The following is a 22,723-nucleotide window of genomic DNA, read 5'->3' as shown; positions in this document are numbered from 1 at the left end:
TGCCTGATCTTGTCCATCCTGGAAGAGTTCATGTCTCCCTGCCAGATCCTATGCTTAAGCATATTGACCAGTATTGGAAATGCCAAAGAAAGAGGGGGCTAAGCAACATTATGAGGCTGACTACAGGCCATCACACCAACTCATTCCCGGTGGAATGGAGCGTGTTGATGTTAACACCATGAAATATTTTCTGGATCCATGTCAGGTCCCTCTTTGTTCAGAGTAGTAGTTTCACCATCTGTGTCCCTATGTCATTCTATCTTAGGTATATCATCATACAACACTGGTATCAGCTGATCCCATAACATGCCCCTCCATGCATGTCAACTGAGCACTGCTTGACTAACTAATCCCAGGTGTGAGCTCTTGGGCATCTTGGAGGTGTGCTTGTGAGCCCAAAAGACAATGCTGTGCCATGGATTCATACTGTCGGGTGCATGGGTGGCTGCGCAACATCTGAAATGAGAACAAAACAGATTAATGCAGATTTTCCACCCGAGTTCTTACATTAGAACATGACCACCGGATTACCTGAATAGCCTTGGCTTCCATATCTATTTGCGCAGCTGCTGTAGCCATCTCTGTTCTGAATAATGGGAACTAATTCATGGGCCGGGGGGCCCGACTTTTTCAATTCCTAAGCATAGAAACAAATTGATATGCCATGAGGGGACTCCTATCCCGTGTACTAGAAGGGTGCCTTCTCCCTTCTAATATACTGTCATGTGAGTTTTCAAAGCCCAATCAGGACAGATTCTGGGCTTGCCATCTTTCCATAGGACAACCAATTCACTGCAGCTGATTTGATTGGTCTTCAACCATCACAAATGTAATGTCACAGTATACTTATGCCAACACGTATCACCATCTTCCAAAGTCCTTCCTGAAGAATCTCTGACAGGAACGAGCTTGATGATTCTAAAAGCACCAAAAAATGCTACCAAGAATGCTGCTCTGAATGAGGATGCCTCCTAAGCACCAGGTCATATGACATACCTCTGAAGGAGATCTCTGAGTATGGAAATCCCAATGGGATGACAGGAATCCTCCTTGGGGCCACTGCTACGTGCCCATCCCAACAAAACCCTTCTCACTAAGAAATCACCACAAGGATCGGGATAGCCATTTAGCCAAGGACAAACATAATGGCTGAAAGGTGATTCAAGATCCATGAGGATGCCAGTTAATGAGTCCACAACGATAACATGTACTGCAGCACCTGTTGCTCCATAATGGGCCATATTGCTGACTAGCCTTCTTGTTTCTGAAGTTGTATGAAATCATTAAAAACATTTCCCCTAGCTCTGTCTTTTGCATGGTGCAACTGACCTGTGGACCACACCAACTGTCCTGTGCCAAAGTTCCATACTGTAAACGGCATTTGCTTGGGTTCAGGGCTTGGCTCTGGCCCCCACAATCCAGTAACTTTAATAATAACAAGCAAATGAATTTGCCAAGTTAAAAGCAGTTGCCATTAATGTCATACTAATTACTTAGGCAGCAGTAATGTATGTTTTAAAGCTTCTATGCCTGATGCCTTATTATTTTGAAGTGCTCCCTGGATCTTTATTCAGTGTTTGCTCTGACAAGTGATCTCAACTGCAATTAGTTGAACATATTTATGTAAGTTTTGATGGTGGTTTGAATGTTTAAATTATTTAAGGGTTTCACTCCTGGGTTGTTTCTCTCTGTTATTTTTCTACAACTTTTTGGAAAAGACAGTTCTTTGAGATGTACTACTCGGGTGTGTGCGCTTGCCACATGAACCAGTCCCAGAAGATTTTTCTCTCAGTAGTATCCACAAGGGACCGGCTCCAATGTTCCCTGAGTGGTGCACAAATGCCACTCTATAAAGAGCACTACCAGATGTCTGCTACCCTCAGTTCCTTTTTTCTGGAAAACTTTGACAGAGGGGCAGGATATTCAATGGACCTGAGCAACATATCTTGAAGAACTCCCATTACAGAAACAGATAAAACAGGTTATTTTCTTTTTCCAGTGATTGCTCATATCCATTCATTGTAGGTGACTCTTAGCAGTTATCTGCGGAGGTGGGTAGAATTTAATCACATGTTGAAAGCAACACAGTTCTGCCAAACGCAGCATCATCTCTGGCTTGCTGCGTGATGGCATAATGGGATATGAATGTATGTAGCAAAGACCATGTTGCAGCCTTGCAGAGGTCTTGAATAGGAACATGGGCCTGGAAGGCCGCTGAAGAGGTCTGTGCCCTGGTCGAATGTAATGTGCCTTCGCCAAGGGGGCAGTTGTACCATGCCAATTCATAGCATATCAGGATGCAAGAGGTAATCCATTTGGAGATTCTCTGCGAAGACACTTAGGAGGCCCTTCATTGACTCGGCATAGGCCACAAACAGCTGAGAGGACTTATAAAAAAAGTTTTGTCCATTCTAGGTAAAAAGCAAGCACCTTCCTAATATCCAAAGCATAGAGGAGCAACTCCTTGGTCAGATGTGGCTGGGGGTAAAAGTCTGAGAGGAAGATGTTCTGACTCATGTGGAAAGCGAAGATCACCTTAGATAAGGCAGGCTGGGTGTCAAAGTTGCACTTTTTTTTTTTTTTTTTTTTTTAAGAAGACAGTATAGAGGGGTTATGACATCATGTCATGGAGCTCAGATACCCTCTTAGGAGATGTAATCACCACCAGGAAGGCCATCTTGGAAGAAAAGCATGAAAGAGATCAGGAAGGCATTGGTTCAAAGGGCAGCCCCATCAGCCATGCAAGGATCAAGGTAAGATTCCATTGGGGCAGAGGAATACAAACTGCAGGAAGGGCCTCCCATGGCCCTTCAAGAATCTGTCTGTCATGTCCCAAGAAAATACCAATTGGCCTTGAATTGGTGGATGAAAGGCTGAGATTGTGGTTAAGTGCACTTTGATTGGTACGAGTGCAGGAAGGTAGTCTGAGTGGAAGTCCGAACATTGGCACTAAGGGAAAAGGAAGACTTGAGTCTAATGACTGTGTTAGCCTGAAAAGATTTACAAATTCAGCATTTCTCTCTAACATGAGACTCCTAAACACCAAGGCAGTTGTAATGTGGGTTGCTGAATGGCACAGGCCTCCTGCAGAGAGCACACAGTGTGAAGTCAGGAGATTGGGATATGTCCCGTCCTGAAGCTATGACCCTAAAGCTAAAAACTGCAATAGCGCTAAGAGGGCACTATTTACAAGTGAAAAAACTAGTAATCAAAAGTACAAGGCAACAGCAAGGGCTGGAGCAAACAGTTCCAAACACAATGGCATACACTTTGAGGGGGAAGAGGTCCGGCAGTACCTCAAAGAGTGCAATCAAAGAGGCCGACAAAGGAGGCGTTGTAGTCATCATGAACAGAACAGATTATGAACGGGAGGAAACCAGACAACTCACCAATACCAGATTCTACAAGCCTCTCTCCTGTGATCCCACTAAAGAACACCAAAAAAACCTGAAACAACTACTCATGAAACTTTCTGATTCTGCTCAGGACTAAATTTATACTAACACCACTCCCCTCTTCCCCTCCCCCCCACACACAGATCCCCAAGAAGGAGTTTTCTATCTGCTACCCAAGATACACAAACCTGGAAATCCCGGACGACCCATCATCTCAAGCATTGGCACACTTACAACAGGATTACCTGGCTACATTGAACCCCTTCCTCAGACCCTATGCTACCAGCACTCCTAGCTACCTCTGTGACTCCACTGACTTCCTGAGGAAGCTACAAAACATCAGTAATCTACCTGAAAATACCATCCTGGCCACTATAGACGTAGAAGCCCTTTACACCAACATTCCACATGAAGACGGATTACAGGCCATCAGAAACACCATCCCTGATGACAGCAATGCACACCTGATTAGAGCTCTGCAACTTTGTCCTCACCCACAACTACTTCCAATTCAGAGACAATTTGTATCTTCAAGTCAGCAGCACATAGTACCACAATATGACATCTTTATGGCTGATCTTGAACATCGTTACCTCAGCTCTTGCCCCCTAAAGCCCTTACTTTACTTACGCTACATTGATGACATCTTCATCATATGGACCCATGGGAAAGAGACCCTTGAAGAATTTCACAAGGATTTCAACAACTTTCAACCTACCATCAACCTCAGCCTGAATTGGTCTACACGAGAAAAATCCACTTCCTTGACATTACAGTACAATTAAATGATGGACAAATTTCCACCGCCCTATACTGGAAACCTACCTTACCTTCATGCCTCTAGCTTCCGTCCCAGACTCATTTATCAGTCTATTGTATACAGCCAAGCTCCAATCCCACAGACAGAGACAAACACTTACAGAATCTATATAGAGCATTCCTAAAACTGAAATATCCACCTGGTGAAATGAAAAAACAGATTGACAGAGCCAAATAAGTACCCAGACATGAACTACTTCAAGACAGACCCAAAAGAAAACACAACAGAATTCCACTTGTCATTACCTACAGTCCACAACTTAAACCCCTCCAATGCATTATCCACAATATATAACCTATCTTGAAAAATGACCCCTCACTCTCAGAGACCTTGGGGGGAAAGGCCTATTCTTGATTACAGACAACCCCCTAACCTGAAACAAGTCCTTTCCGGTAACCATGCCACAGAGCTACATCATAAGCATCCAGAAACCAACCCCTGCAATCAATCTTGGTGCCAACTCTGCCCACACATCTATACAAGCTATTTCATCACTGGAGGCAACCACATAAGCCACCAAATCAGAGACTCATTTAACTGCACATCCAGTAATGTGATCTATGCCATCAAATGCCAACAATGCCCCACTGCAATATATATTGGACAGTCTCTATGGGAAAGAATTAATGGACAAAATTAGATATCCGAAAAGGCAACATACAAAAACCTGTTGGGGAACACTTTAACGTCCCTGGAAACTCATTAAGGGATCTATAAGTTGGAGTTTTGTTTCAGACCAATTCCACAAGCTAAATACACAGAGAAGGATTGGAATTCCACTTCATTTTCAAGTTTAACTTTATGCAAATGGCCTAAATCGCAATACTAGATGGCTTGCACATTATCAACCAACCAAACAATGAAGGTGGCAATGGTTCTTGATGTCTGTGTAGAATCTGGTGTTAGTACTCTTCCTTTCCTAGTGCAAACTAATGGTTCTTATCAGCCTCTTTTAACTATTTAGTCTTTGAGGTGCTAATAGACTGTTGTTTTTTAAGTTTTTCCTACCACAGAATGGCTCGGCTATCCCTTTGAAACTTATCTATCCAATGTCCTTTCTCCCCCTTTCCAAATTTTTTTCCTTCTTTTCCTTCCCCCACTCCTCTTCCCTTATTTATTCTTGGTTCTGGACTTCCAAAACTCCGGTCACCTGAAGAAATGGGCTGTGCCCATGAAAGCTCTTGATACCATCTGCATGTTTTGTTAGTCTTTAAAGTGCTACCAGACTATTTATTGTTTAAGTACCCTATATAGTGCAGCACATATGTACCACTCCAGGGAGTGCTGGAACCGGTCCCCTCCAGATACAGCTGAGGGAAAATCTTCTGGCACCAATCCATGGGGCAAGCACACACACTTACGCTGAATGGACACGAACACTTGAAGAATTAAGATTGATGATTAATCTGGATACCTAGAAAAAGCATGTCACAGATACATTGACTACTTAAAAGATGCAAAAAACACTAAGTTGTATGTGCTAGCAGGTTTACTGTTCTAATTATAGCTATTTATTCACTTTTTCTACTCATGTCAGAGCTCCTCACAAACTTTAATGAATTTATCCCTGTGAGATAAGGAAGTACTCCTGTTGTACACTCAAAGATTAAGTGACTTGCCCACAACCACACTACATTTTGTGATGATCAAGAGCAGAACCAAGATCTAGTCCCATCCCATAATCACCAAACAATATTATAGAGCAAATATTTTAACACTCTCAGCAAGAGAGCAAAATCAGCTAGGAAATCTCTGTAGTTTGTGAACTATTTCTAAAGAGAATAATCAATTTACTAGAATCTTTGTTTTAAACTTCAGTCATTACAGGGGAATATAAAAAGTCCTGATCCAACGCCCATTAAGTAAACAGAAAGTGTCCCACTGATTTCAACAGGTGTTACAGCAGGAGTTTGTTCAGCTTTAATAGGACAACTAGCCATAGAGTATTTACAGGAACAGGTCCCAACATAGTAAAAGTTTCCTACTGGTATATGAGATTTCTGATGGTTGGGGACTGAAAAATTACATTCACGGACATTGATTTTAGGTATATAAAAACCCCTTTAAAAAGTTAACTAGTTAAACGATATAATTTCAATCATTTAACCAGTTAACCCTGGAGAATGGCTGTGGCTGCAGGTCTCCTTCAGCCAGGCTGGGCCTGTCGCACCATGGACACAAGGCTTCTCCGGATGGGCCAGCAGGCTGCTCCTGCCCAGTCAAGCCAGCTGCAGCTGGGATCCCACCAAGATGTACCCACAGCACTGCATCTAAGGAGCTGCTTCCACTGGGCCCTATGTAGCTGAGGTCCTGCTAGCCAGGTCACAGTGGACAGAGGGCTGCTCCTGCGTGGCCCACCCCACCAGTTCACTGGTTATCAGGTAAGCATGCCAGTAAAGGTAAGCCGTTAACCTTTTACATTCCCATTTGATTTATTAGTACATTAGAAAATATTCAGACTTGCACATTTTTATTTTTAAAGCATTTTGAAAACTTATCTACAACTCCCACATCAACTGTGGGAAATTTCTCAGCATAATTGCTCTGCAGAATCAGAAGATTCAGAAATGCCTGCTGCGATTTTAAATTCCTTTGTCACCAACATATTGCGTATGGTAACGTGTACCTTATGTATTTTCAGGTTGCAAAGAGAGGGATGGGATTTTCTTTTTTAATAAATTTGCTAGGGTTTTCACTTTCTCAAATAGTCTATAGTGTATTTTTACAATAGCTAACCAGGGGAAAGGCCTGTTTGCCTTACAGAATCTGCTAAGCATACAAAAGAGGTTTTATTTATATAAATACCAGTATTTTTCAGTATATAGAAATCTGGCTTCATAATTCCAAAAGGTAATATACTGATTCTAAAAACAGCCAGTTACAGAAAACAGACTTACAAGTTTTAGGAATGCAAACATTCCTAAGATATACTGGTCCTATAATAGTCAATAGGAATTTTGCTATTACAGTACAACCTGTGTTATCCAGCTCGCTCGGGGATTAGGGTGTTCCAGTTATCTAAAAATTCCCGTTATCAGAGGGTCTCATCAGCCTAGGAAAAACCAATGGACAATAATAGTAAGACTCAAGTTTTTAATATTGGTAAAGCAAGCCAGACCAGTATGCCTGAAAATGTGACAGTATTGTGGCTGGGGGCAATGCTAGTTAAAGTCTTCTGGTTAACAGAGTGCTGGATAACAAAGATTTCACTGTAATTTTAATGGGGGCAAGGATTTCAGCCCTTTCATTCAAACACTCTCCTCCAACCCTAAGTATTTTGTAGCAAGGTTAGGTGGTTATTGAAAGCAAGCCCTGACTGTTCCAATGACCCATGTAGAACAGCAGTACTTAGAAAGGCCATCCATAAATTCACTCAGCATTGTAAATAAATGTTTTGACAGTACAGTTCTTTATTTGTATCTGAATGCACAATCTATACAGAGTATTTACAATGCATGAAAATGGAAAACAGCACAAAATACAATTGAGGTATAAGCTAAGAGCACAGTATGTCATATTTCAATAAATATAATTCAAAATTTGTAAACTAAGTAACCAGATAGATGCATCATGTTTTACTTAAAACCATATAAAATATTGGTTAATTTCACGTGAGGTAGAGGACAGCTTTGCATGTCATGTAATGCATCCACAGCAATTCTAACCATAAATCTGTACATCATTGGCAGAAAATAAAAATTGTTGAAGGCTTTGATCATTTTATCTCAAGCTTTTTACTAATTTCAGAATAATTATTCCACTTGTTGCTTTGATTGGAGATAGATTCTACAATGTTTCACCAGTTATTTTTTTTACTTGAAAGATTAATTATACTGCTATGTCAGCATCAATAAATACTTCCAACAGTGAGCATGAAAACACAAAAATAGATTTTGTCAATCACAGACCTTGTAGCCCTGGAAGGCAATATAACCGCAGCAAAATATTAGACAAACTTTCATATTTCCTAGAATTACTTTAAATACAGTACAATTGTGCTTTCCTTGTTTTCAAGTGAGGTATCTATATCTGAAGAAAAATATTTTAATAGATTTTATTACATTTAGATGAATTTCAAGTGTTTTGTTCTTTAAAATCTTTTGATTTGCTGTGCTTGATGAAGAAATATCTCAACCCACCAATTTTTCAAACATTTTCCAACTGCAACAGGAACTTATCAGAAACAAAACATTGCTATCATAAATAATAATGGAGACATACCATGAAATGTGCCATGCTGTTGGCAAGTTGATGACCTTTACTTTAAGAAAAGTGATTATTAGGCAGAAAACTGACTGTCTTTTTGAACTACAGGAGAAATGTAACAAATATAAAATACTAGACCCAACATTCCAATAAGGAAAATGTGTGACTGATTCTCATACTACAAATGCAATAAATGAATGTAAAATTACTGAAATCTGCAGCTTTTTGTACTAAGATATTTTATTGTTGACAGCTTAGATAAAATTACTTAAACATTGCAAGCACACAATTACAGGTAGGTGCATTATTTTGTTAACTTTTTGTTTTTATAATAAGTTCTGTCATGTTGATTGATTACATGGATTAAGTGCAGAGGAGAAAAATACAAAGTCATATACCCTTCTAACAAGAAGGGAATTTTAGGAAGCTTCACAATTAATCTCTCAAAAAATGTTTATAGAATGTCATATCCCATCATTATAATTATTCGAAAATTTAATTTTCCAAATTTAATGTATTACTTTTTCCAAACAAAACCAAGAATGTATGAATAAAAAGTTGTTCCTGACTCCCAAAAGGTGTGCCTGAGCAGTGCCTGACAGACCAGCCTATCAGCAGCCTTATATTCCCTCTAAGTTTGCCTACTTCAGTAACTGCATTTTAACTTTACTATATACAAATAATTTTACACCTAACTTAATATATTAAATATAAAATAAAATTACTTCAAGAATGTAAAACATAATTACTATATTTAGCCAGATGCTAAAGCTAAAGAGTAATTAAATGCTAACAAAAAATAAAGCAACTTCCTTGAATTAACTTCAAAATTTTGTTAACAACTCTTTATCTAGTGTTAAAATGGTTGCATATGTGAATCTGGGTGATTTTATAGCTTCCACAACTGCAAAAAGATTTACTGCTCTTCTAAAGTCATTACATTTTTCTTACAGAATTGAGTGCTCCTAGTGTATGAAAGTTTTCCTTTACATTCAAATGTATATTAATAAACTAGGCATTTATGTTGAAAACTACTTAATTTTCTTCCAAAAGTGCTCTAGGCGACTTTGTTTCTAGGTGTTCATTAATGCAGCTTTTAAAATTAAGACTAAAATAGTCTTTTTTTTTTTTAATTAATATTAGGAAAATTTGGGAAACAAACTTCTTGTCTAAAAGATCAAACACAAACAACTCAAAACAAACTTCACTATTTATATGTAAGTGAGCATCATAAGGCTAAGGGACCTAATTCATTCTGACATTCACTTTTGCCAATAGTTGCTCTAAATGGGCATTCCAAATCTCTAGCTACATTGTCAAAAAAGCAATTAATCAAGACTACTCCAAGTCAGTGAAACAGCTCAACATAAAACTATTCTAGAACGGATACAGTATTTACAATTTACTAGAAAACTATCATTCAGTGACTATGGACACAAAACCTATGGCACATTTGTATATATTGTATTACTTAAAATTTGTATAAAATTAAGTCTACATATGTAAAAATTTTGTGATGTAAAGAACCTAAAATGACTATTTCTTTACTCAATGTAGCAGGATTACAGTAATTTAAAACTACTGTAAACTTTAGAATTAAATGGTATGTTTACAAGGTTATCTTTTAAAAGATTTTCATCCATTTTAAGTGTCTGTATGAGTTATTAGAATTGTTTTCCTGAAATTTACTACAGCGCCACTTCTGGTTGCACTAATGGGAATACTAATATAGATAATAGCCCACTAGTATTTTAACACTGTTTTATACAAGCAGTTTTTAAACAGAGTTAGATGGCCCATAATTATGACCAGGGCTCACTGAGCGGCGGCGAGCCCCGCTTGCCAGCCTCATGGTTCTGCGCATGAGCAGATCGTTCTGCACATGAGCAGATCGTTCTGCGCAGATCGCTTTGCGCCGGCTCTTCCAGGGGTGTAATCTACTCGCCACGGGCTTGTAGATCACATTGTTTGTCGAGCCCTGATTATGACGCTGGTAGATCAATAGAGCACTGCCTACAGTAGGGCTCAACTCCCACTGTTACCACTGGTAAGTTGAACGAGTGGCAATAATGGGAAATTTTGCAGAAATCACCTAGTGTAGACAGAAAATCTAAGATGTGAAATACTGAAGTGGGTTGTGCTCATGAAAGCTCATGATATCATTTACATGTTTTGTTAGTCTTTAAGGTGCAGCTAGACTATTCATTTTTTTAAGTTTTTCCAGTTACAGACTAACTCGGCTACCCCTCTGAAGCCTGTGGTAAATCAGATAGGGTTTTAAAAGATTGTTAATCTTCTTGAACTAGCTACATGGAGGATTAAATAATGTGATACAAAATGGTTTGAAATGCAAGAGACACTCTGAAAAGTAACTAAAATGGGCATAATGGAATTTTGACTTGATTGCCTCAATGAAATTCAAATCAAACATTTTCAGTTTATCAGAAAATAGGGCTTTTCCCAGCTGTCAACTAGCATTCACAACTGAGATTTGAAAACAAGCTGTGTTCTTTCAGGCACCAATACCCAAGAATACAGATTTTGCAGTTGGAATATGGTTAACAGGTTTATTGGTGTGTAAACTAAACTAGAAGCTAATTTCCCCATAGCTGTATTGACTGTGTATACCATAGTACTTTTTTTTTTTTAAACGCAAATGGACATGACTTTGAATACACATGCATACAGGGACCATATAGGCACTTGCATCCCCACCTCTTGACTCAATTTAAATAATTTGGCCTGCCCAGTGTAGATAGGCATACCTTTTTTAAAAAAAAATGATCCAAAGATAGCAGGAGTGAACATTTTGTACTCTGTAATCCATAATGGCAAGGGACACAATGTTTCAAACTACTTCATTTAACCTGCTTTAATCTTTGGTACAGATGGGCTATTAATAATTTATTAAAATTCTAAAAGGTGCCAAATACATATGCTTAATTTTCTTTCTCCAAACCTGAACAAGCAGTATATGGCACACATACCAGCTTAATCTTTATTTGTACAATATTTGCTATTTCATTGAAATAGTGTGAAATTATTAAAATGCAAGCAAATTTTTAATTTTAGCTAATTCAGAACAATGGAAGCTGACATTTTTATTCATGGTTTTATCTAACACAAATGTAACGCTTGTGAGACCAACAAAGACAAACATCACAGCAAAACAATTTCAGTTAATAGTGGATTCAGATCGTATTACACGGAACATGGAACTACTACTATTTCTAATCAACAAAGTCTGTTAGATATCCTTCCAGCTTTTTGGAAAGGAGGACAAAACTGTATTTTTCGCCTATTTTTGTAATAATTCATTTAATGTGTCAGGATTCTAACACCACACTTAAAATTTAACCCTTTGTATCAGGATTTTTCAACATTAATGTCAGGTACACCAATTTAGATATTCTGTACTTCTATCCATTTTTAAACATTATGGACCAAACACGCAGTACTTTTGCAGATTATGGTAGTATTTCCCATGGTATTTAACCATACAAAGTATCAAAATGAATTTCAAAATGTAACTGCTCAAAATTTGACTTAAAAAAAAACCCCACAACCTTGTCACTAATTACCTACGTGTCAATAAGGCCTGTTTCTACATACCAAAAGAAATCTGTAGACAAGAGACACTGTTGAATATCAAAGTAACTAATGCTTAGGAGTGATAACTGTTACTCTCCATAGTATTAAATTTTCAAAACAATGTTAACCCATATATGTAGGGTTTCCATAATATAGCCCCCATTAAAAAAAAAAAAAAAGACTTTCTTTCTATAGTTGTTACCTGAAAAGCCTCTATCTTCTTCCCAAGGAAGGGGGAAGGATAAGGGAGGATATGAAAGCAAAGGGAAGGAGATTTTTAAGCTTCACAATACATAGGATTCCATTTCAGTTGTTCCTTTTCAAACAGAAATGCATAATAATGTTACGTTCCTTTGGCGTGCCATCAGAATGCTACAATGTACATTTTTAAATTCTTTCATTTTGATAATGGACATTTAATAGCAACTATTAAAACCACCATTTGAAAACTCATACAGATGAAATTATGGAAAAAGCAAAGGCGGTCTAGTAAATTTCTGGTAATCAGTCTCCTTTTATCAGCTTGCCAACATGTAGCATTAATTTACAAATGAAAAGCTGCCCTTATGGTCACTGAATCCTTATTGTAACCTAAATTCTGTGTTTCTATTTTAGGTTTTGAAAACATTAAAATAAAAAAATATTTGTATAACTGGATGTGAAATAGGTAGCAAAATAAAAATGACTATGGTATATTCAAACATACAATTCTGCTTTCAAAAGGTGCACAGCCTTCAAGACTGCATTAGAAATATAGGCAGAAATTGACTTTTCTAAAACAAAAGGCTTCACATTATTAATAGCTGTCTGAGGAAAAAACACCAGTACAAATAAATGCAGATTCTCATTAGTTAAGAAAATCTAAACATGTATATCAAGATATATATTATCACCTTGGTTTTCAGTTTGGGAACTAGAAATACCTTATCTTATCATACAGGCAAACTGCGCACAGTTCAATTACCAAAAACCTGGTTTGAAGAATATAACTGAGTTCTCCTCTACCAACTTCTATTTTTCTTTTCCATTCTTTGAAGATTTCAAAATCTGAAGCTCCAATTCCTTAATCATCATCTCTAACTTTTCTCTTGCTTCTCGTTCTTGTCTCAGTTCATCCTGAAGCTCTTGTCTATCAGCCTCTGCGTGATCCAGTCTCTGTCTCAGTTCTGCCAACTGCACAAATAATTAAAAAGAAAGGAGAAAGCAATTTTTCTCTTTAATTTACATATATTAATTTATTGAAACAGCTCACTAATGTTCTAAATATCAGACAAAAATATTTCAGATGAATAAGGTATGCCAGACCAGTTCACATACTTTTAAAAAAAAATCTTTCAAAAAGTTGCCATATATTAGTACACCATTTAGTAGTAACAATGTTGTACCATAGTAGATCCCCACATTGTGTATATTTGTATTTTTTCATATTAGTATATGAACTGTCATACCACACCATACCATCAGTACATGTAATCAGATGTTAAGCCTATGCCAGTGACCAGTATGCTTTTGAAACCCATATTGTATTCTATTATTTTTGTTCTCTCGGTTTATTTGTTTTGTTTGATAAAATCCTACTTTATTCTGCAGGCATTAATTTTAATATGCCTCTACTACTAAGGAGGTCACCAGAATAAGACATGATGGTATCTTTAGTTCAAAGAGAACAGTGTAAACTAAAGAGAAGAAGACTATTTACATTACCTACACACATATGTATAAGTTAAAACATGTTGCAATTTTCACAAAGAAGGTTAGTGGTGATTGGATGTGTACAATAGCGAAAGCTGGAGAAAAGGAGGTAGGTTCAGAAAAATAGAAAAAGAATAAGTTAAAAATCATTTAGAAAAGTTACACGTCTTCAAGTCATCAGGGTCTGATGGAATGCACGCTAGAATACTCAAGGAGCTGATTGAGGAGGTATCTGAGCCATTAGTGATCATCTTTGAAAAATCATGGAAAGACAGGAGCAATTCCAGAAGACTGGAAAAGGGAAAATATAGTGCCTATCTATAAAAAGGGAAATAAGGACAACTCAGGAAAATAGAGACCAGTAAGCTTAATTTCTGTGCCAGGAAAGATAATGGAACAAACAAAAGACACCATTCAAAGATGTTTGTGCTTGCCACATGCACTGGTGCCAGAAAATTTTTCCCCTGCACTCTCTGGAGTAGCACACATATGCCATGCTATATGGGGCGCTGCCAGGTCCCTCCCTCCCCAAGTTCCTTCTTGCCAGAGATTCTGACAGAGGGGAAAAGTAGTCAGGATGCTGAATGGACATGCGTAATACATCTTGAACACCATGAGTTAGGGAAACAGGTAACTGTCTTTTCATCTTCAACTGCATGCTCATGTACATTCAAAGTAGGTGACTCCAAGAAGTATCTGTGGAAATGAGTAGTAGTTTAAGGACATGTTGAAAGCAACACACCTTTGCCAAACCTAGCATCAAATCTGGACTGCTGAGAGATATCGTAATGCATCATGAACATATGCACGAAGGACCACATTGTGATACTGCAATGTCTTGAATAGGGAGGTGGGCCAGGAAGGCTAAAGGAGGAGGCACACACCCTGGTGGAATGAGCTAGGACCAGTAAGGGTTGCTCCACCTCTGTCAGCTCTTAGGACATCTTGATACAGGAAGCATATCCTCTGTGAGGATACAGGGATGCCCTTCATGTGTTTGGCAGCATTGCAAGGGGCAGGCAGGTGCCAATGCCTGGGGAAAGCCAGCTTAAAAGCTGGCTCCCCATGAGTACTGGATCCCACCAAGCCGCATGCCTCCCCACCCCTGTGCTGCTGCCTCTGATAGAGAGGCAGCAGCATGGAGAGTGAGGGAGGCAGGCAGGAGCCAGTACACAGGAAGCTGGCTTTCAAGATGGCTCCCCATGCATATTGGCTCCTATGGAGCCTCCTGCACCCCACATGCCACTGCCTCTCTATCAGGCAGCAGTGTGTCAGCAGGGGGCACAGGTGGGAGCTGATATGTGCAAGGAGCCAGCTTTTAAGTCTCTGTATCAGAGGCAGCAGTCCAGGGGTCAGAATCCATGTATCTAGTAGGGATGTTAGAGTATAGCCGATTAACCATTTAACCAATAAGCTGTTTATCAGTTGATGCCTCTCAGCTGGCTCCCCGGGAGCCAGGCGAGCAAGAGCTGGGGCAGCAAAGATTCCCCCCCCCCCAGGAGCTAGGGTAGCAGTCTGATGGCACCTCTCCCAGGGAAGCTTCTCTGTGGGCTCTGCAGTATCCTGCAGTGCATGTAACCACTATAATTTTTAGAGGTTACACGGTTACACCATTACAGGGGTGGGCAATACTTTTTGATGGGGGGGGGGGGGGAGGACTCCACTACAATTTTTAGAAGTTTCTCAGACTGCCTGCCTGCACAGGCTGCATGGCCATGTGCTTGTGTGAATAACTGAGCGAGGAGGGGGGTGGGAGTGGAGGGGGGGGTTGGTGCTTCATGTGCTGCCTGTTATTCAAATAGGAAGCTCCCATTGGCCAATTTCTGGCCAGAAGCCAGCCAATGGGATTGTGCTGGGGGTGGGAGTTACACCTGAAGCCTTCCCCTTCTCCTCTAGACTCTCAGGTTTAAAGAGAAATGACCTCGCAGCTGCTTTCTGAGTGGTGTGGGGAAAGCAGAGGAGCCGGCCTGGGCCAAATCCAGTGGCTTGGTGGGCCATATTCGGCCCGCAGGCTGTATCTTGCCCAGGCCTGTCCTATTACATGATTTTTAACAGTCTCCAGCAGGATGCCAGGCACTTAGTTCCTACAGAAAACAACAATGATATAGATTAAAAGTTATTTAGTCTAATAAAGTGAAAAGTCACCACAGCTTTTGACATAGGAGCCTTAGAGACAGGAAAGCTGGGGGACCTTCCAGAGGTAATGAATCAAGAGACAATCATGGGATTGTCATGGGATGAGAAACCCAGACTGTAACCTTCCTCTCCAACAGAACTCTTAATCATATGTTTCTATGAAAAGTAGAGGTGGCCTCACCTAATAATGTAATGGACTCTGACACCAAGGGAAACCACCAGTCTAACCAAAGTGGGGCCAGAGAAGGGGTTGCTTTCAAGAAATACAAGTATTCTTTTTTCCCCTGTACTACAATGAGAATATTTTATTTAGTTTAAGTGCAAATCTAGCTGTATTAAGCAAACCATTTTATTATAATTGCATTTTTGCCTCATTTTTTAAAGTGTCATGTTTTTATTGAATTATTGAAATATGGGTAATTTAATGCAGGCATCCTCAAAGATAACAAAACTGCATAACCTCTAAGGAGAAGAAAGGTACTGAACAGTAAAGAATTCTTGTACTCTAGTCCTGTTCAGTGTTGGTTAACAGCCATGGACACAGATGTCCTATCCCTATGAGCTGAGTTGCCATTAAGTGAACAAAAGGAGAAAGGCCAAAGAAGGAGATGAAAGATGGCAGTGGTACAGATAACATACACTTCATAATAAAGTTTACAAGCTGAGCTGGCAACAGCTTAATATAGTTATCTTTACTTAGAAATTTCATAATTAACAAGGTGGAAGTGAACAAAACACAAAAGACTTCAAAATACTTTTCCTCACCTGTGCTGCATACTCAGCTTCTTTATCCTTTTCTAAATTGAAGTCACAGGTACACTTTTGCCTCATCACCTGTTCCAGTTTTTTCTCCAAGTCCCTCTGCTCAACATAAAATTCTTCCATTCTTTGAGCATGCTCAGTTTGCAAAGATTCAAGTTCTTTCTGTAAATTTTGCTGCTCCTCAGTTAGTTCCTTCATAACTTTAGAGTTACTTAACATTTCCACTTCCTGTCAAGAAAAGATGAAGATTATACCAAGAGCGATTCTAAAATCACTATAATCAAAATAATTTTTCTATTAAATTAAATGGGTATCTGAATGGAAAAACAAACAAAGTGCACTTTGTTTCTGTGTAAAAACAGTATTATTGAATTCTGTAGTAATTATGCAGTATCAAAGTAATAGTGTCAAACCCCCAAAGATTCCAGAAACCAAACCACTGGTCACAATAGTTAACTTATATGAGTAGTGGTTTCATTTTATAAACAAATTAAAATAAAATTACATTTGTTCTTTTACATGAAAATTCAGAGATCGAACTTGGCTGACTTTTGGCAGCTTAGCATGTCAGTATTTTTTCTGGATATTACTATCTTTTCCTCTGGAGTTTTAATATTTTTTAAAATGAAAGCTAAGTCTTTGAACCAGGTGTAATCAAACTAGTGATTTACACCAAAATCTGCAAAAGCTGTCCTCTTTTACTTCTGTTGTGTTGATTCTAAAGTTAATTATACCAATGTTAAAATGCAAATTAACTACCAGTATTTTATTGCTGGTCATACAACATATGATACTAAGATAGCAATCAACTGACATAAATTTATGCAAAGCGCACGAGAAAGAGAGAATCACATTATGAAAACATTAAAAATCTGATGAGAGTGGCATCTTGATTTGGGGCCTCAAGTGGGCAGAGTTTAGTTTGTGATGAGAGCTTACAATAATTACATTTAGCTTTTTTTCAATTCAGTCCCTACACCATAATTTTTCTGCAAATTATCTATGGAAGAGATGATTTTAAGGCTAGCTATAGAAAGCTATTAGAAATAGGAAGGAGAGAAATCTTCTGTATTTAAATTAATTTTGTCTTGATTTGAGTTTAAGAAAAAAGAGCCAAACCTGTGATGACAGACTTTCAAGAAGAGGGATTTTTTTCTGCTGCAAAGGGAAAAAACAGACACACTTTGCTAGAATATTTGATTTAAAATTTATTATAAAAGATAAATCCTTGTAAGAAGCCTAAACGGCAAATAAATATGTCTGAAGCTGGCAGAAGTGGTGAACTGAAAACTAAAGTACTATATGGAACCAGAGAAAAAGATAATACTTATAATTTCACAAAAGGCCACTGGACAATCAAGATACTAAAGGAGCACTCAAGGACGATAAGTTCATTGCAGAGAAACTCAATTCTCTGCATCGGTCTTCACAGCTGACGCTCTGAGGGGGATTCCCAAACCTGGGCCATTCTTTTTAGGTGACAAATCTGAGGAACAGTCCCAGATTGAGGCATCATTAGAGGTGGTTTTGGAACACATTATAAAATCAACAACAAGTCACCAGGATCAGATGACATTCATGTAAGAGTTCTGAAAGAACTCAAATGTGAAATTGCAGAACTATTAACTATGGTTTGTAATCTATCCTTTAAATTATCTTCTGCACCAAATGTCTGGAGGATAGCTAATGTGACACCAATTTTTTAAAAAGGGCTCTAGAGGTGATCCTGGCAATTACAGGCCAATAAATCAAACTTCAATACCAGGTAAATTAGTTGAAATGACAGTAAAAAACAGAATTATCAGATGAACATAATTTATTGGGGGAAAAGTCAAAATGGTGTCTGTAAAAGGAAATCATGCCTCATCAATCCACAACAATTCATTCAAGGGGGTCAACAAGCATTTGGATAAGGGGAATCCAGTAGATATAAAGTTCTTAGATTTCTAGAAAGCCTTTGACAAGGTCCCTCACCAAAGGCTCTTAAGCAAACTAAGCTGTCATGGGATAAGAGGGAAGATCCTCTCATGGACTGATAACTGGTTAAAAGATAAGAAGCAAAAGATAGGAATAAATGGTAAGTTTTCAGAAAAGAGAAAGGTAACAGCGAGGTGGCAAAATTTAGAGATGATACAAAACTACTCAAGATAGTTAAATCCAAAGCAGACTGTGAAGAGCTTCAAAAGCATCTCACAAAAGTAGGCAACTAAATGCCAGATGAATTTTAAATGTTTATAAATGCAATGTAATGCATATCGGAAAACATAATCCTAACTATACGTATAAAATGATGGGGACTAAATTAGATGTTACTACTCAAGAAAGAGCTCTTAAAAGTCACTGTGGATAGTTCTCTGTAAACATCCACTCAATGCACAGTGCAGTCAAAAAAGCAAAAAGGAAGTTAGGAACCATATAGAAAGGGATGGAGAATAATAAGAGAATATCTTCTCTATATATAAATCAATGGTACACCCACATCTTGAAGACTGCATGCAGATGTGAGCTCCTCATCTCAAAAAAGATCTCCAAGCATTGGAAAAAGTGCAGAAAAGGAAAATAAAATGATTAGAGATTGGAACAGCTCTCATACGAGAAGAAATTAAGAAGACGGGGACTTTTCACATTGGAAAAGAGAAGACTAAGCAGGGATATGATAGAGATCTACACAGTCATAACTGGTGTGGAGAAAGTAAATAAGGAAATATACTTGATCCAATAACACAAGAACTGGGGGTCACCAAAATGAAATTAATAGGTAGCAGGTTTAAAACAAAAGGAAGTATTTCTTTACACAGTGCACAGTAAGCCTGTCAAAGTGCTTGTCAGAGGATGTGGTGAAGACCAGGGCTTTAACAGGGTTCAAAAGAGAGCTAGATAGCCATTAATGGACCTATTAGCCAGGATGGGTAGAAATGGTGTCCCTAGCCTCTTTCTGTCAGAAACTGGGAATGGGCGACAGGTGGATCACTTCATGAGTACCTGTTCTGTTGATTCCCTCAGGGGCACCGGGCACTGGCCACTGTCAGAAGACAGTACAATGGGCTAGATCAGTGTTTCTCCAACTTTTTAAGACCGAGGAACACCAAACAATATATATATTTTTTTAAACGAGGAATACCAAGGATTTTTTTGTTGAGGGAAAAAAAAAAAGGTCAGGGGTGAGGGGAGGAGTTATTGAGGACCTTGGTGTTCCTCAAAAAAATTGTTTGGTGTTCCTCGATCTTAAAAACATCCTTTAAGGGTGGCCATTTTCAATTCTATTGCTCTCCGCGGCACACCTCCGACTGCCTCACGGCACACCGGTGTGCCACAGAACACAGTTTAAGAAACACTGGGCTAGATGGACTTTTGGTTTGTCCCGTTATGGCCATTCTTATTTTTGTTTAATTACCAATGCATAGAATGTGTCACCCACACATCTCAAAGCACTTTGCAAAGATAGATAAGTATAATTTTTCTCTATTTTACAGATGTCAAATACAGAAATGTAAACTGACTTGCATGCGCTCTCAGTGAGACAATGAAAGAGTTGATGACAGAACCCAAACCCTCTGACTCCAATCTGATTCACTAAACATCGAATCATAAAACTTCCCTGCAACTCTGAAACAAAGGGTATTGGTGCCAATGATAAAAATAAAACATTTACCATGCAGTGGCATTAGAGAGGAGGACTGGTAAAAAAAACTATATTATGGTGCCTGGCATCAAGAGTCAAAATTTCCTAAACCATTATATGGCATCAAAACATTTTGTGGGATTAGTCAAACCACAACCAAACAGAAAAAAAAATTATTTGGAGCACAAAAGAATAGAAAGAATATGAGCCAAAGAGGGCCTCAAGACAATCCCACTGCAGCCCACCGAGATTCTCTAATCCTGAAACATCTACGATCATGCTGGACCACAGATGTTGCCAGACCAGAGAGTTTCGGTTTACAGAGGTGCAACCTGAAGAGTCAAATGCAAGATCTACATGCAGGATGGAAAAATGTAAGCCATATTTACTGGCTGGGGGGTCAAGGGAGGTAACTAAGTGTACATCTATAAAGCAACTTTTTTTGAAATAACTAGCGTTATTTCGAAATAACTTGGTTCACGCCTACACAGCAGGCACTTATTTCAAAATGTCAAACTACTGTCAAGTTGGATGACTTCTTACTCCGATGTCTGTAACTCTCATTGTATGAGGAGTAAGGGAAGTCAGAAAAGAGTGCTCTATTTCAAAATAAGTGCTGTATAGATGCTCTCAATTTCAAAATAAGCTATTTCGTAAAAAGCTACGCAACTGATGTAGTTCAAGGTTTGAATTAAGCCATTCTGTGTAGATGCACCCTAAATGACATGATCAAAGCTTATTGGCATTCTCTCTTTATATAGCATGGGTAGGACTACTGCTTAAGTGTGTTCAGTTTTGATGTTCACACCTTAAGAGAATGTTGAAAATTGGAAAGCATTCAGAGAATTGCTACAAGAATAATTTAAGGTTTGGAGGACACACTTTACAGAGAGATTCAATCCTTTAAAGAGATCAATCTATTTTACTGAAGTTAGGGTTAAGAGCCTACTTGGATCACAGTCTGTCAATTCCTACACAGAGAGAGATGATTCCTGGTAGCAGTGGATTCTTTAATGTAGTAAGCAAATGCATAACAAAATTCTATGTCCAGAAGTTCAAGCTAGAAAAATTCAAATTGGAAATAATGAACGTTTTTTCCTTAAAACAATCAAAGCTCTTAATCACTGGAATATCTTACGTATGATGGTTTCTCCACTCCCTGAAGTCTTGAGATTTTATGTTTTCTTAAAAGATATGATCTAGATAAATCATATATTATTGGGTTTAAGATAGGAATGACTTGGTGAAGTTCTATGTTTTGTCAAACTAAGCGTAGGATCTGCCCACACACAATCAGTTGCAGGATCAGTACTAATATTTATTCATTCAGAGAAAGGACCTATACACCACTGAGTGCGCTAAACTTTACCACAGGATTTAAGAGCAACTCAAACAGAGCGAACTTCGGATTTAAACACAAAACTTTATTTCATACTACTAAGGGGCAGTATCACCTGCTTGCTATGCTCACCAACCCCTCTCTCCGGAGGTAGGCAGCCCTGGCTCTCCCCCCAGCTACTGGGGAAGGCCAAGTCAAGGCGTAGCAGTCCTGGCCTGCCCCAGCTCTCTCTTCTCTGGCTGCTAGGGGGTTGGGTTGGACCAAGGCCATGGCTGGCCCCGCCCTCTCTCTCTAGCAGGAAGGGGGGAGGGAGGCGGGGAAAGAGTGCGGTGCCCAGCCCTCTCCCTCTAGCCACGAGCGGGGAGGTCACACAGCTCTGGGCCCCAGCCTGTGAGGGGCAAGGCCACACTCCTCCCATGTGCCTCCTCCCCGCAGACCACAGGCGATGCTGCACATGTCCTGCACACCGCTCTCCCCCAGCCCCTGGGAGACTCTTCAGCTCCCACACACCACCTGCCCTAGCCCCCGCACCTCGCCCCACCCAAGCCACCGCGGCTACCCCATACCCCAACCAAGCCCCCATGAGGCTGCATGGTTCCTCTGCGCCCCCACCTCCTCTCACCCAAGCCCCCATGAGGCTGTGTATCTTCCACATCCCCCCCCCCCCAAGCCGAGTGGTCACATCCCCACCTCAAGCTCCCACATACCCTTCTGCAGTCCCGTGGCAGCTGCAGGAGGGACGCTCAGGGGCCGGTGGGGGAAGAGGTTAACCGCTGACCCATGTGGTGCACAGCAGTTAGGGGATCATGGTGGGGAGGGGACAAACTAGAGCAGCTGTGCAGTCTTTCCCTAGAGCACCGGGGAGGGGGGAAGCCGCAGGTCCTGGGAGCCATGCAGCTCACCGGTCTCGCCACCCCAGGCCTCGCTGAGGCAGGTCGGAGCATAGGGGAGACTGCATGGCTCTCAGCTCCCATAGAGCATGGGGAAGGGGGAGGCCGTGCAGCTGAGGGTTGAAGGAGGGGCAGAGGGATGCAGAGTGACACATGAGGTCATTCTGTTGTCCCACAGGAAAAACCTTTTAAAGTATAGTAAGAAATTAAATAAGCATGAAATTCATGTCACTGCAGAGGGCCTGCACAAAGCCTTAGGCACCATATAAG

The 22,723-nt window shown here is 39.6% G+C and overlaps 1 protein-coding gene across 3 annotated transcripts in view; it reads right to left on the bottom strand.

Moving 5' to 3' along the window:
- Window positions 1-7,188: 7,188 nt before the first annotated feature.
- SKIL (SKI like proto-oncogene) overlaps window positions 7,189-22,723 on the bottom strand; it is a 41,209-nt gene continuing 25,674 nt past the window's right edge. For 2 of the 3 annotated variants that reach the window (XM_075937932.1, XM_075937933.1), the window contains exons 6-8: window positions 17,722-17,760; window positions 16,606-16,830; window positions 7,189-13,185 (exon numbers count right to left, since the gene is read on the bottom strand). In XM_075937932.1, the coding sequence (XP_075794047.1) occupies window positions 13,024-13,185; window positions 16,606-16,830; window positions 17,722-17,760 (426 nt within the window). In that variant the 3' untranslated portion in view covers window positions 7,189-13,023. The remainder of the gene's footprint in view (window positions 13,186-16,605; window positions 16,831-17,721; window positions 17,761-22,723) is intronic. The other variant, XM_075937934.1, reaches the window with a different exon arrangement.

Source organism: Pelodiscus sinensis, chromosome 10 (genome assembly GCF_049634645.1).
Source record: "Pelodiscus sinensis isolate JC-2024 chromosome 10, ASM4963464v1, whole genome shotgun sequence".
Classification (NCBI taxonomy): Eukaryota; Metazoa; Chordata; order Testudines; family Trionychidae; genus Pelodiscus; species Pelodiscus sinensis.
Note: the sequence above shows the minus strand (reverse complement) of the source record. Positions and strands in the feature narration are given on the sequence as shown.